This window comes from Meles meles, chromosome X (assembly GCF_922984935.1).
Source record: "Meles meles chromosome X, mMelMel3.1 paternal haplotype, whole genome shotgun sequence".
In the NCBI taxonomy this organism is placed as follows: Eukaryota; Metazoa; Chordata; class Mammalia; order Carnivora; family Mustelidae; genus Meles; species Meles meles.
The window spans coordinates 41,308,354-41,321,009 of record NC_060087.1 but is presented as its reverse complement, the minus strand read 5'-3'; the positions used below and the strand labels follow the sequence as shown (position 1 = coordinate 41,321,009).

Here is a 12,656-nt window from a genome sequence, read left to right as displayed (position 1 = left end):
CAGACTCCGCACTGAGCAGGGAGCCCAACGTGCGACTCAATTCCAGGACCCTGAGATCATGGGCTGAAGGCAGTCGCTTAACTGACTGAGTTAAGGCACCCCTGACTGCGAGTTTAAATGGATTTTATTGAATGAGAAATTCTATGTCGCACAATATTTGATGAATGCCTGTTCTGTGTTTAGGCAAGAGGTTCTCCTTTGAGTGATATTTATGCCTAAGCCCTTTGGGGCATAGTATACTGATGAAGATGAAATGACTCTGGAAATGCTTTGGTGGGGATATGGTGGTAGCTGGTCCTTTTTCTGTTTGGATGGTTTCCTTAGAAAGCAAGCTTTCTGATCATTGGGTTACTAGTCTACAGTGCACTTAATCTCCTTTCCTGAATGTGTTCAAAACATCCATCTATCTTGTCTAGAACAAAGACCAAGGTGTCTTAAATGCCTACCGGAATGAAATCTTGGGGCCTCCCCAAGGCAGAGGTCAAAGGGAGACATGCTGAAAAGGACAGGACAGCACATCTGTCTGTTTGGAACAGTAGCGGATAGTAGGCACAATGATGGATTACTAGTAAGAAGCCAGAACAACAAAGCATTTGAAGGCATGTGACAGGGTGATAAATGGAGCCGTGAATAACTGAAGACAGTTTTTCTCTTTTCAGATTTACACCCTCCAGCTGCCTGGAGCCTCACAGCACACGAGTTCCTTTACATAAATTGCTCTGGTAGACACTCCGCTGCTCATCCGCGGCCCCCCAGCCCCCCATCTGGATATTGTTCCAGGGGAAACAGCTCGGCCCGGGGCGATGGGCCAGGACGGGTCCAGCCCACGGTTCTTGACTTTAGCTGTCCTGGCACGACCAGCGCGGGAGCTTTTAGAGCATCCCAATGCCCGGGCAGGTGAACAAGTGCTAGCCAGTGCGATATCATAAAAGGACCTCCGCTGGGACGCGGGGTGGGTGTTTTGGGAAGGTTTTATCACCAGATTGAAGGAAAGACACACGAGGGAAAACTCCTCCACCCCTTCCTCACTCAGTAACCAGCTTCCTTCCTTCCTTCGTGTTAACAACCCTGCATAGTTGTGTGCGGAAGTGACGCTTGCTGCCGAGGCCACCATCTTGTGACGGCCCGAGAAGACGCTGGTGAGTGAAAGGCAAGAAGGTGGAAAAGCCAGGAAAGGGCCCAAGTCCTTGGTTTCGGGTGCTGCGGTCCCCACCCAGCCCTGAGAAATGGTGCCCTGCCTCCCTGCCAGATCCTGGCCATCAGGTACGGACCGTCCAGAAGTTGCTCAGGTTAATTCACTGGTAGCCCCCTTCACTGCTGGGCTAGGGGCTGTCACCACCTAGACCCCCAGGCCTGACCTTTACTGCCACCTGCTTGTACTCACTGACCCTTTGTCCCAGGTCTTTCCTTAAGCTCTTCTTCCCAGCTTCTCTCTTAAGGCAAATGGAAACCAAAAAACGCTCTCGAACTATAGCGACCACCCGGACGTGACCTCCTGCCAGCCCAGACTGCTTTGAGCATAACCCCCGAGCCCCACTCACCGATGTGGCGATGGAAAACGGAGTGACCTCTAGAATGACCAACAGCTACCTTTACCTCATTGTGACCCTAAAATCTCCGCCCAAGAAGGACCGCAAGCCTCCTTTACAAAGCAGACGATGTATTGGCAGTTTGCATTAAAGCGCATGCACGGCCTCATGCCTGCCTCTACAGATGATCCCAATGTCCATCCTAACCCTAAATAAAAGGAACCCATTCACCGTTCACCCTTGCTCGGGGAGTCACGGCTTTGCAGGTTATTTCCCGTGATCTTATTTGATGCGAAGTTTCCTTTGTGCAACAACTCCACCTGGTGAATCTGTGATTCACCAAGGGTCCAGCTCCCGGTTGGCTCAGTTACACGGGTGTGGATGATGCCCCGCGGGAGGCCAGCCAGGGGGAGGGCAGCTGTAGAGTCGCCGGCTTTCCTGTGCAGGTGCTGTCGGCAGCTCAGGGCTATTTTATAGGAGTCGTTCAGCAGCTTGAACTTATTCATAATAAAGCTAAGTGTGGGGCGCCTGGGTGGCTTAGTCCTTAAATGGCTGCTTTCGTCTCAGGTCGTGATCCCAGGGTCCTGGGATCGAGCCCCACGTCGGGCTCCCTGCTCCTCGGAAAGCCTGTTTCTCCCTCTCCCACTCTCCCTGCTTGTGCTCTCTCTCTCTAGCTGTCTCTCTGTCAAATAAATAAATAAAATCTTTTTTTTTTTTTAAAGCTGTGTGTTCGAAAATAGACTCAAAATGGATGAAGGACCACAATGTGAGAAAGGAATCCATCAAAATCCTTGAGGAGAACACAGGCAGCAACCTCTTCGACCTCAGCCGCAGCAACATCTTCCTAGGAACATCGGCAAAGGCAAGGGAAGCAAGGGCAAAAATGAACTGTTGGGATTTCATCAAGATCAAAACTTTTGCACAGCAAAGGAAACAGTTAACAAAACCAAAAGACAACTGACAGAATGGGAGAAGATATTTGCAAACGACATATCAGATAAAGGGCTAGTATCCAAAATCTATAAGGAACTTAGCAAACTCAACACCCAAAGAACAAAGAATCCAATCAAGAAACGGGCAGAGGACATGAACAGACATTTCTGCAAAGAAGACATCCAGATGGCCAACAGACACATGAAAAAGTGCTCCACGTCACTCGGCATCAGGGAAATACAAATCAAAACCACAATGAGATATCACCTCACACCAGTCAGAATGGCTAAAATTAACAAGTCAGGAAATGACAGATGCTGGCGAGGATGCGGAGAAAGGGGAACCCTCCTACACTGTTGGTGGGAATGCAAGTTGGTGCAACCACTCTGGAAAACAGCATGGAGGTTCCTCAAAATGTTGAAATAGAACTACCCTATGACCCAGCAATTGCACTACTGGGTATTTACTCTAAAGATACAAACGTAATGATCTGAAGGGGCACGTGCACCGGAATGTTTATAGCAGCAATGTCTACAATAGCCAAACTATGGAAAGGACCTAGATGTCCATCAACAGATGACTGGATAAAGAAGATGTGGTATATATACACAATGGAATACTATGCAGCCATCAAAAGAAATGAAATCTTGCCATTTGCGACGACGTGGATGGAACTAGAGCGTATCATGCTTAGTGAAATAAATCAATCAGAGAAAGACAACTATCATATGATCTCCCTGATATGAGGACGTGGAGATGCAACATGGGGGGTTAGGGGGATAGGAGAAGAATAAATGAAACAAGATGGGATTGGGAGGGAGACAAACCATAAATGACTCTTAATCTCACAAAACAAACTGGGGGTTGCTGGGGGGAGGTGGGGTTGGGAGAGGGGGAGGGGGTTATGGACATTGGGGAGGGTATGTGCTATGGTGAGTGCTGTGAAGTGTGTAAACATGGCGATTCACAGACCTGTACCCCTGGGGATAAAAATACCTTATATGTTTATATATATAAAAAAAGGATGAATACCCAACTTTTGTAGCAACATGGACGGGACTGGAAGTGATTATGCTGAGTGAAATAAGTCAAGTAGAGAGAGTCAAGTATCATATGGTTTCACTTATTTGTGGAGCATAACAAATGACATGGAGGACATTGGGAGATGGAGAGGAGAAGGGAGTTGAGGGAAATTGGAAGGGGAGGCGAACCATAAGAGACTATGGACTCTGAAAAACAACCCGAGGGTTTTGAAGGGGCGGGGGGTGGAAGGTTGGGGGAACCAGGTGGTGGGTAATAGGGAGGGCACGTATTGCATGAAGCACTGGGTGTGGTGCAAAAAACATGAATACTCTTACGCTGAAAAAATAAATAAAAAATTAAAAAAAAAAAAAAAAGCTGTGTGTTTCCCACCGCAGCCTAGCCTCTTAGCCTGGCCCAGGTGCCAAAGGTGCTGCCAGGGGACTCTAAGGGGGCCAGGTAAGGAGTGATGCTGAGCTTGGAGCTCTAACTCCCATGCCGTTTCCCCTCACGCTCGCCAGGCCAGGTGTGACTTTGGGCCAGTTACCTGACTTAGAGCTCTGAGTCCCAGATTCCTCATCTGTAAAACTGATAAATCAGTCAAAATAATGACACCTGTACAAAGCCTAGCTTGCTGCACCGCATGGTTGTGGGGGGGGGGGCTTCATCCCCTTCCCCAGAGGAGAGTGGGGCAGATTTTCTGGCAACTCCTCAGTGGATCAGGAAGGTTATCTTTCTAAGAACCAGGAATACACACATTATAACGAATCCACTGGTTGGTGGCGACATGGTAAGAGACCAGTAATTCCAGCAGAAGTGTGGGAAGAAGGGCTCAATCACCAAAGTATGGAGGAGCCTAGAGCTTGCTCCCAGATGTCCCTGCAGCCCTACAAAGGAAGCCTCCCTGGCCTTCGGGACGGAGGGCAGCACCAACGTCCCCCACCCAGATTCTAACTTCCTGGAGGAAGGATGCAGATTGTACCCTCTACCCTCCTCTCTATTCTCTTTCTTAGTCTGAGCTCAGTTGATGCTAGTAAAAAATGAAAACAATGATCAACCGTCAGTTCTTAAAGCCATAAAATGCTGCAGAATTAGTTCTGGAGAGGCTTTCCCTAGGCCTGGGAGGGAAGGGGAGGGGCCATTATGTTACTTACATCTGCAAAAACAGGATTAGCAGATGAAAGGATGTTTTTGTTAAGATGTGACAAGTCACCCTGTGCCTTACCTTCCTTTGCTCTGGAAATCAGGAAAGAACACAGACTTCCTAGCAATTACAGAAACTGACGGAGAAAACCCCTTGATTACTGGGAGAAAAGTCAGTCAGTTTCCGTAAGCACAGGCAACCCTGGTCTATGGAACAACCACCAAATCCATCCTCATTAACATCTTCAACTTCCTCCTCAGAGCTTCATCTCAGGGGAATACTGAATTACACTATAAAATAATGAATGGAAACTTAAGTCACTTCCGCCCACCCAGCCCGGCTTTTTTTCCTCCTCCTCTGGACTGCACAGGGCAGAGGCCTGCCCCCTTCCAAGTCACACAGAGTTTGGGGAAACGAGTTCCCATCCCACTAACTAGACTCCTAAGGTCAGCATGGTACAGAACAAAACTCTTTCCTCGGCCCAACAGTGTACAGGCCCGACACGGACCCAGACACTGAACACATGCCGAGGTCATTTACGCCTCATCTTAGCATCTTTATAGAAAGAAAACAAAAAATTGGGACGCGGGGGGGAGGGGGGAGTGTGTTTCTACAGCCAAAGCTGCTACCGGCACTCTAAGATTCCCTCTCTCAGAGGGACAGGGCTGGGTGCAGAAAGCCCAGCCCTCAGGTCTTGCCGGCACTAGAGGAAGCTGACTAGGCAGCTTTGGTGACCTGATGTGAATGGGGTATGGTCAAATATCCTGCCGACGCCAGCCGTGGAGAGGATGGGCAGGGAGATGCTCCACCAGCCAGGGGAAAGCAAAGTCCATTCTAGGCGGCTATACCACAGCATGAGACACACACGTGTGCAAAAACTGTTGCGAGTAAGGCCTTGTCTACACCTAACACTTGCTAACTTAGAAGGCAAGGCCCGGAGCTGTGCTTTACCGAGACAGAGGTAGAGAGTAAGTATGAAAGAAATTTGGGGTAGGGAGGATTACAGTCGATAACTTTGCACCAAACCCCACTTTGGGTTTAGTCCGTGCCTGCAAACACTGCTGCAATGTTTCCCCGAAGGAACATATTGGTGTCAAGATAAAATCAATCAACCTCAAACGGTCCCCGAAATCAGATACTTTTCATGTCAATTTCCAGTCTCAAGTCCCATTATGACAGTTGCAAACCTTCTTTACTCTCCCCAGGCCTCTCCCCTCCTCCACCCCTCTTCCCTCGCCCTCTCCTCGTTCCAACCTCAACAGGTGACCAACCTTAACTCCTACTTCATAGCGAGGGCCGGGGAGTGCGGAGACCTGGGTTCTGCCTCAGCCAAACTTAACCCCTATCGTCTCAGGGCCCTCCTCTGAGGGGGCAGGTGGCTAAGCTCAAGACCCCGAAGAGTCTCTTCCAAATTCTACCAGCCGTGTTTTCCCACCCGCTCAGATTTATTCAGGAACGACAGAATTCACCCCCCCCCGCCCCGCCCCCGCCCCTTTCCCCTGCAGGCTCATCTGAGCTCCCCCAGAGACCCTTCCCTGCCCCCGACCCGCCCAGGGCCACCTTACCCGGATCCGTCCCGCGGGCGCGTGTGAGGGAGCAGCCTACGTGGCGCCGTCGGCCTCGGTGTCAGGGGGCCTCTCCTCGTCCACGGGCGGCTCCAGGTCGCCCTCCTCTCCACTGCGAGGGTAGGCCAGCAGGCGCATGGCTGGAGCGCAGGCCGCCTCCACCTGGCGCACCTGCTCTCGGCTCAGGCGCTCGCGCCAGGCGTGCACCGCCTCGCGGGCGTCCCTAGCCGACAGGTGGAAAGGTCGGTCGGCGCCGTAGGCCGCGCCTCGGGTCATGTTGAGCGCAAAGGCGTCGAGGGCGGCGAGCGCGCGCAGCCCCGAGAAGCGCAGCAGGCGGCGCAGCTGGGTGCGTGGCTGCCGCACCAGGTCCTCGTAGCGCAGCCTCAGGTAGCGGCGCCGCAGCCAGGCGGGTGCGCCGCGCGCGAACAGCAGGTCGCGCAGCCAGGCCTCGCAGATCACCTCGAGCGCGCCGGTCAGGAAGAAGTCCGCGCGCGGTGCGGCGGGCAGGGCGCGGGACTGGCCCCCGGGCCGAGCGCCCACGCCGTGAGCTAGTAGTACGCGGTGGAAGCGGTCGCCCCGCTGGCGGGTGCGCAGCACCTGGATGCTCTCGCGCAGCAGCCCCTGCCTGGACTTGAGGCGCGAGTTGTGCACGGCCCGCGGGTCGCGGAAAAGTTGCACCACCTTCAGATTGAGGCCGGGGTCGCGCAGCAGAGGCACCAGCACGCCCAGGTCGAGGAGGCGCACGTCCTTGATGACCACCACCGGGTACTTGCGGCACTCGGCCTCCAGGGCGCGCAGAGCCACGGGCGGGCAGCTGCGCTCGCAGGCGGCATCCTCGACGAGGCCGACCTCAGCGCGGGCACGGGGGGCGCCGGGGCACAGAGGCGGCGAGCAGATGACCTTGTTGGTCCGCCAGCGAAAGAGGGCGGCCGTGGTGAGATTGGCCGAGCCCGGGGCGCGCGCGGCCGGGTCCCCCGGTGGCGCGTACAGCCGCAGCACCGAGAAGTCGCAGCGGAAGAGCGAACGCAGCATGTCGCGCAGCGCGCCCTGCAGGCTTTCGGCGTCGCCCGGATACAACGCCTGCCACAGATGCCACATGGGCTCATACAAGTAGAAAACGTCCGGGTGCTGGTTAAAGAGCTCGCCCAGGAACGATGAGCCGGTGCGCCAGGTGGCATGCACGTAGATGTGCTGCTTCTCGCGAGACACCGCCTCCCCGACGGCGCCGCTGAGGTTGCCCGGGACCCCGGGGGACTGGCCCGTGTCGCCGCCCTCCTCAGCCGGCCGCGCCTCCCCGCCCTGCTCGCGCTCGCCCGCCGCCGCCGCCTCCAAGCTCCAGACTCCCAGGCTGCGCTGCACGCCCGGGCAGTGCCCAGCGCCCTTGTCGCCGTCGCGGCCGCCGTCCAGCACGGAGGGGATGAGCAGCAGCACCAGCGTGTACAGCACCAACAGCAGCGCGAACTTGCAGTACTCCCGGCGGCGCCGCCGCCGGCCCTTCATCGTTCACCGAGCCCCCCACCCTCCGAGCGGGTGGGGCGCCCGTCCTCTCCCCTTCCTCGGAAATCCCGTCCCTTGCCCGCTCCTCCGACCTCTTCGGGCCCCTCTGCGCTGGCGGGGGGATGGGGGGCGCGGACCAGAGCGACCAACCCACCCGGGCCGCGCATCCACAAGGGGGAACTTAGGAGGCGGTGGTGCCGGTGGCGGCGCCCCTGCCCTCTCTCCGCTCAGCCGCTGGAAAGCCGCCTATTGGCTGGTCCGGCCGCCGCCCGCCCCGCCTTCAACCTCGCAGCTTCTCCCCGCCTCTTCACCCGCCAGGGATCGCCCAGGGCTCTGCCAGATCTGGGCGGGGTTCCCGCGGGGTGGGGACGATGGCGAGGGCACACGGAGCCAGACCCCACCTTTCCCCAACCCCTCCATCGTGAAGTCAAGTCTTACCGAATTGACTTCAGGCAAGGGAGGGGCTCGTGTGGACGGAATGTACCCAGCGACTGGACACGGACCCCACCCGGAGGACTCCACCGCCTCTCCGGTTTTTCTGTCCCCTGCCCGGTCATCTCTGTCGTTGGCCGACTCGCCTCCATACTATTGAGAGTGGGGCTCCTGGCCTCTATCCACATCCAGCGCCCCCGTCAGTCCCGGGGTGGGTGTTACTGAGCTCTGGATGGGAGAACTCCTCCGCTAAGACAAAGATAACGCAATCGCACACTGCGCGGTGGACCGCAGGGATGGGAAGAGCTAACGTGTTCACGCAGGGCCATTAGTCGTTAAGACGCAGCTTTTGCGAACTTTTACGTGTTGTGTTCTTCAGGGGTTTTGCCCGCCGAGGGCTATGCACTTTTCTAGACACCGTGAAGATCCCTTCACTCGTTTGTAAAATGCAGATAATTTTTAGCACCTCCGTACCTCTTGTCGTTGTGAGATTTGGAGGGGGGGTGTCATTTGTCACCACCGCATAACCTAGCCTGTTCTGACGCGTGAGCAGAGAGACATTTATAGAACTAGAGTGGTAGGATGGTGGACTTTCTCAGGAGCTCAAGGTTTAAAGAAAAGGACCCATAAGCAGGGATCTGTCCTCGAGGATGGATGAAAAAGTGACGGGAAGTCATAGAGGCAGATTAAGCGTAAAGTTCCTGAAATCCAAAAGAGAACGAAAAAGGATAATTTTTGCTGTTTCAGCAGGATAATGAACAGCCCCTTGGAAGAAGGTGTTGTAAGGTTATCGAAAACTAGAAAGCAAATCTACTCATCTCCACCAGGGGAAGGCGTTCAAATGGGAAAAGTGAGAACATCACTCCAAAGATCTCTGGTCTTTTTCATCACAGAAACTACGCCACCCCTGAAAGCACTCGCTGCAGCCTCCTGCCTTCTGTCCACAATTCCCTGGCCTTTCAGCCATTTGTTCAAATCCTCTCTATTCTCCAACCTCATTGACCACTTCCTCCACTTTGTTCTTAATTTTTCATATTTGGCTAAATGACCCCAGACTGTTATTTTAATAACAGTTCGGCCAATAACCTAAACTCCCTGACTTTCTGTCTTCTCAGTAGTCGTTTGGCAACATCCCCCTGTTAAACCCTGCTTTGGGGTTTCTCCCTGCCCGCAAACACTGTTGCAGGAAGTTTCCCCGCAGGACAGATAAAGTTATCATCATCCACCTCAAGTGGCCCCTGAAATCCTATACTTTTCCTGTCAATTCCCGGTCTGGGGTTCCATTATGACAATTTCAAACCTGCTCTGCTCTCCCCAGACCTCTGACAACCCTCTCTATACCCGCCTCCCTGTTTTCAACAGATGAACTTACCTCCTACTTCATAGAGAAAATGAAACTGTTAGGCAATTTCTCACTTTCCACTGTCAGAGCCATCTATCCACTTACCTCTGTACCCATCTTCTCCTTTGTGGCCAGGATATTATTTTCCAGTATTAAAGCTATGACTTTTTCCTTCCCCGTGTTTTTACTTTTCCCTCCTGTCCTCTTTTAAAGCAAGTAGATGGCTCTCTGTGCACCTGAAGGGAGGGGATGTGGCTGAGCAGAATGCAAAAAGTTGCTGGTGTTTCTTTCCAAAAGCCAAAACTCCAGTCGTGGAGGGTGTGGTCGGTTTTTCAAATAACCGCAAAGTTTTCCCCTCCTCTCTCCCCACCCATTGGCTTTGCCTACCCACACTGACTCTAGGACAGCCTTGTAACTTGCATGGGCCAGTGGAACAGCAGTAAACATGACACAAACAGAGGCTTGAAAAATGCTTCCACCTTGGGGATTGCCCTCCTGCTGCCCTTGGTAACAGGGAAATCACGAGTTGAAGAAGCCTGGGCTAGCCACATGGCTCCAGGAATAAGCTGTCCTAGCTGAGGCCCCCCATAGACCACACAGGCTGCCAACTGGCAGGCAGGTGAGAGAGGATAGCCGGGACCAGTGTTTCTCAAACGTTAATGTATACACAAACCACCTGGGGATCTTGTGAAAATGCAGAAACGGATTCATTAGGCCCAGCGTGGGGCCAGAGAACCTACATTTCTAACTAGCTCCTGGGCACTGCTTCTCCGAGGACCACACTTGGAACAGAAAGATGCTACACTCTCCCGCCCCAGCCCAGCTGACCCACAGGATTGTGAGCAATAATAGATGTGCACTGTAAGATACTAAGTGGGGGGGGGGTTGTTACACAGCAAAAGCTAGCTGATGCAAGGGAGGTGTGAGGGCGTAGAAGAAGTGTCCTGGGGAAGCTGGGGGAAAGACAGGCACTCCACTGGCTCCTCCCCCAGGCTGGGGGTGGCTGAGGAGAAAGTGAAAGCTATAGGCCCCACAGCAGAGGGCACCTGAGCCCTTCTTCCTGGCAATGAGTCAGGGCAGAACAGTATTCAAGAAGTGGCTATATGGTTTATCTGACAGCGCCTTGACAGACGCACTAACCCAAACCTACCTTGGCTCCAGACACAACTTGGAGACAGCAGAGGCGTCGCAGAGACGGTGTTGGTGATATCTCAGGGGCAGCTATGTGGACCAAAACCCAATGATCCCAAGGCCCCAGATCTATGATACAACCTAATCGTAGAGAAACCCTAGGAATTACCTAGACAAATTGCCAGCCCAGCAGAAAGCTCACTCATAAATAAAGCTGTTGGGGCACCTGGGTGGCTCTGTTGTTCAGCATCTGCCTTTGGCTCGGGTCATGATCTCAGGGTCCTGGGATTGAGCCCCCCATTGGGGGGGGGGTCCCTGCTCAGCGGGGAGCCTACCTCTCCCTCTCCCACTTCCCCTGCTTGTAATCCCTCTCTCACTGTCTCTCTCTGTCAGATAAATAAATAAAATCTTTAAAAAAGGAAAGAAAAAAAGACACAAAGTTGTTTTCTAAGAGGTCAAGGCTTCCAGTTTGGGAACGAATCAGTCACGGGGAGGAAAGGCACAGCACAGGGAATATAGTCAATGGTATTGTAACAGCGTTGTATGGTGACACAGGGTAGCTGCATTTGGGGGGAGCATAGCACACCGTAAAAGTTGTCAATCACTACATCATACACCCGAAACGAATGTAACATTGGGCGTCAACTGTACTTCAGTTAAAGAAAAAAAGGTGTTTTCTGTAAAGTGGTTTGTATCACACCTTATTTAGTAGACCTGCTACCCCCTTCTGTCTTTCTGGGACAACAGAGTATTCCCCTGGCCCCTGCTATCCATCACCACGACTCCTTCCTGTTAATTCAGTCACACACTCTCAAACAGAGTATTCTCACCAATGCGAGAATTAAACATAGTTAAATATCCCTCTCTCTTTTTTCTAAAGACTTTTTAAAATTTATTCATTTGAGAAAGAGAGAGAGAGAGAAAGCACAAGCAGGAGGAGAGGCAGAGGGAGAGGGAGAAGCTGACTCCGTGCAGAGCTGGGTTCTGAGCCGGGAACCCCATGAGGGGCTCGATTCCAGGACCCGGAGATCATGACCTGAGCCCAAGGCAGACGCTTAACCGACTGAGCCACCCAGGCGCCCCTAAATGTCCCTCTTTCTTAAAAAAAAAAAAAAATCACAGCCTCCTTCGGTACAACCGCTACTGACACATGCAACACAATTACCGGAATCAGAGGGTGCCCTCTCCAGGCACAGGAAGTTCAAAAACGGGCTGACCACCTTGAAAAAAAGGACCCCCACCTTCGGGCCACATCCCCAGGCCAAAGTGTACAGCTCAGATGCGGAGTCCAGGTGGGAGCCCAGCTGGGTTCCCCCCTGGGCTCACCTCCTTCTTCCCGCCCTTTGCCGCACCCCTGCCCTGCAGCTGCGGGTCCCTCTGCCAGAACCTCACAGTCCAGCTTCTTGCTGGGGCTATTGCCACTCGTTCTCTCCCTGCCCTCACCTCCCATTCCAAACTCAGCACGCTCCAGCCTAGACTCCGGCCCTGTATTGCTACATGAACAGCCCCTTCTAAGCTTCTCAATGGCTTCCATGTTATTGAATCCAGAGGACGTTTTCGTGTCTCATCTCACTTGACCTTCCAATAGAATCCGATGCTTGACAGCTCCCGCCTCCAAATTCTCTTCTTTCAATTTCTGGGACATCACACTGGGCCCTTTCTTCTCCCATTTTAGAGCTGCACCTTCAGAGCAAAGCGTTTGGGAGACCAAGCTCTGTAAAACCACAATCTTAGTAGTAGGGTTATTGTAGGGTTATTGGAAGAATTACATTTTATAAGATATATGGATAGATAGAGCCAACAACAGTGCATGAGACAAAGTAAACTTCAAGTGTGAGTTATTGTCAGTGTTGCTGTCGTGGCAAGCTCGTCCTCCTCCACCCGGGCATTGGATGTTAAAATATTAGCATTTCTTCCCGTTCAGCCCTCGGCCCTTTTGCTCCTCACTCTGTGGTGTCTTCAACAAGCCCAGACTGACATTTCCTGACCAGACCACTCCTTGGAGTTCTGAACCTCCAAATCCAGTTGCCTACTTGATATTCCTTCTTGGTGGCCTCAAGGTC

General features: G+C 53.1%; 1 protein-coding gene across 2 annotated transcripts in view; it reads right to left on the bottom strand.

Moving 5' to 3' along the window:
• CHST7 (carbohydrate sulfotransferase 7) overlaps positions 1-7,914 on the bottom strand; it is a 30,009-nt gene extending 22,095 nt beyond the window's left edge. For both annotated transcript variants that reach the window (XM_045994575.1, XM_045994576.1), the window contains exon 1: positions 6,192-7,914. In XM_045994575.1, the coding sequence (XP_045850531.1) occupies positions 6,228-7,691 (1,464 nt within the window). In that variant the 5' untranslated portion in view covers positions 7,692-7,914 and the 3' untranslated portion in view covers positions 6,192-6,227. The remainder of the gene's footprint in view (positions 1-6,191) is intronic.
• Positions 7,915-12,656: the final 4,742 nt, after the last annotated feature.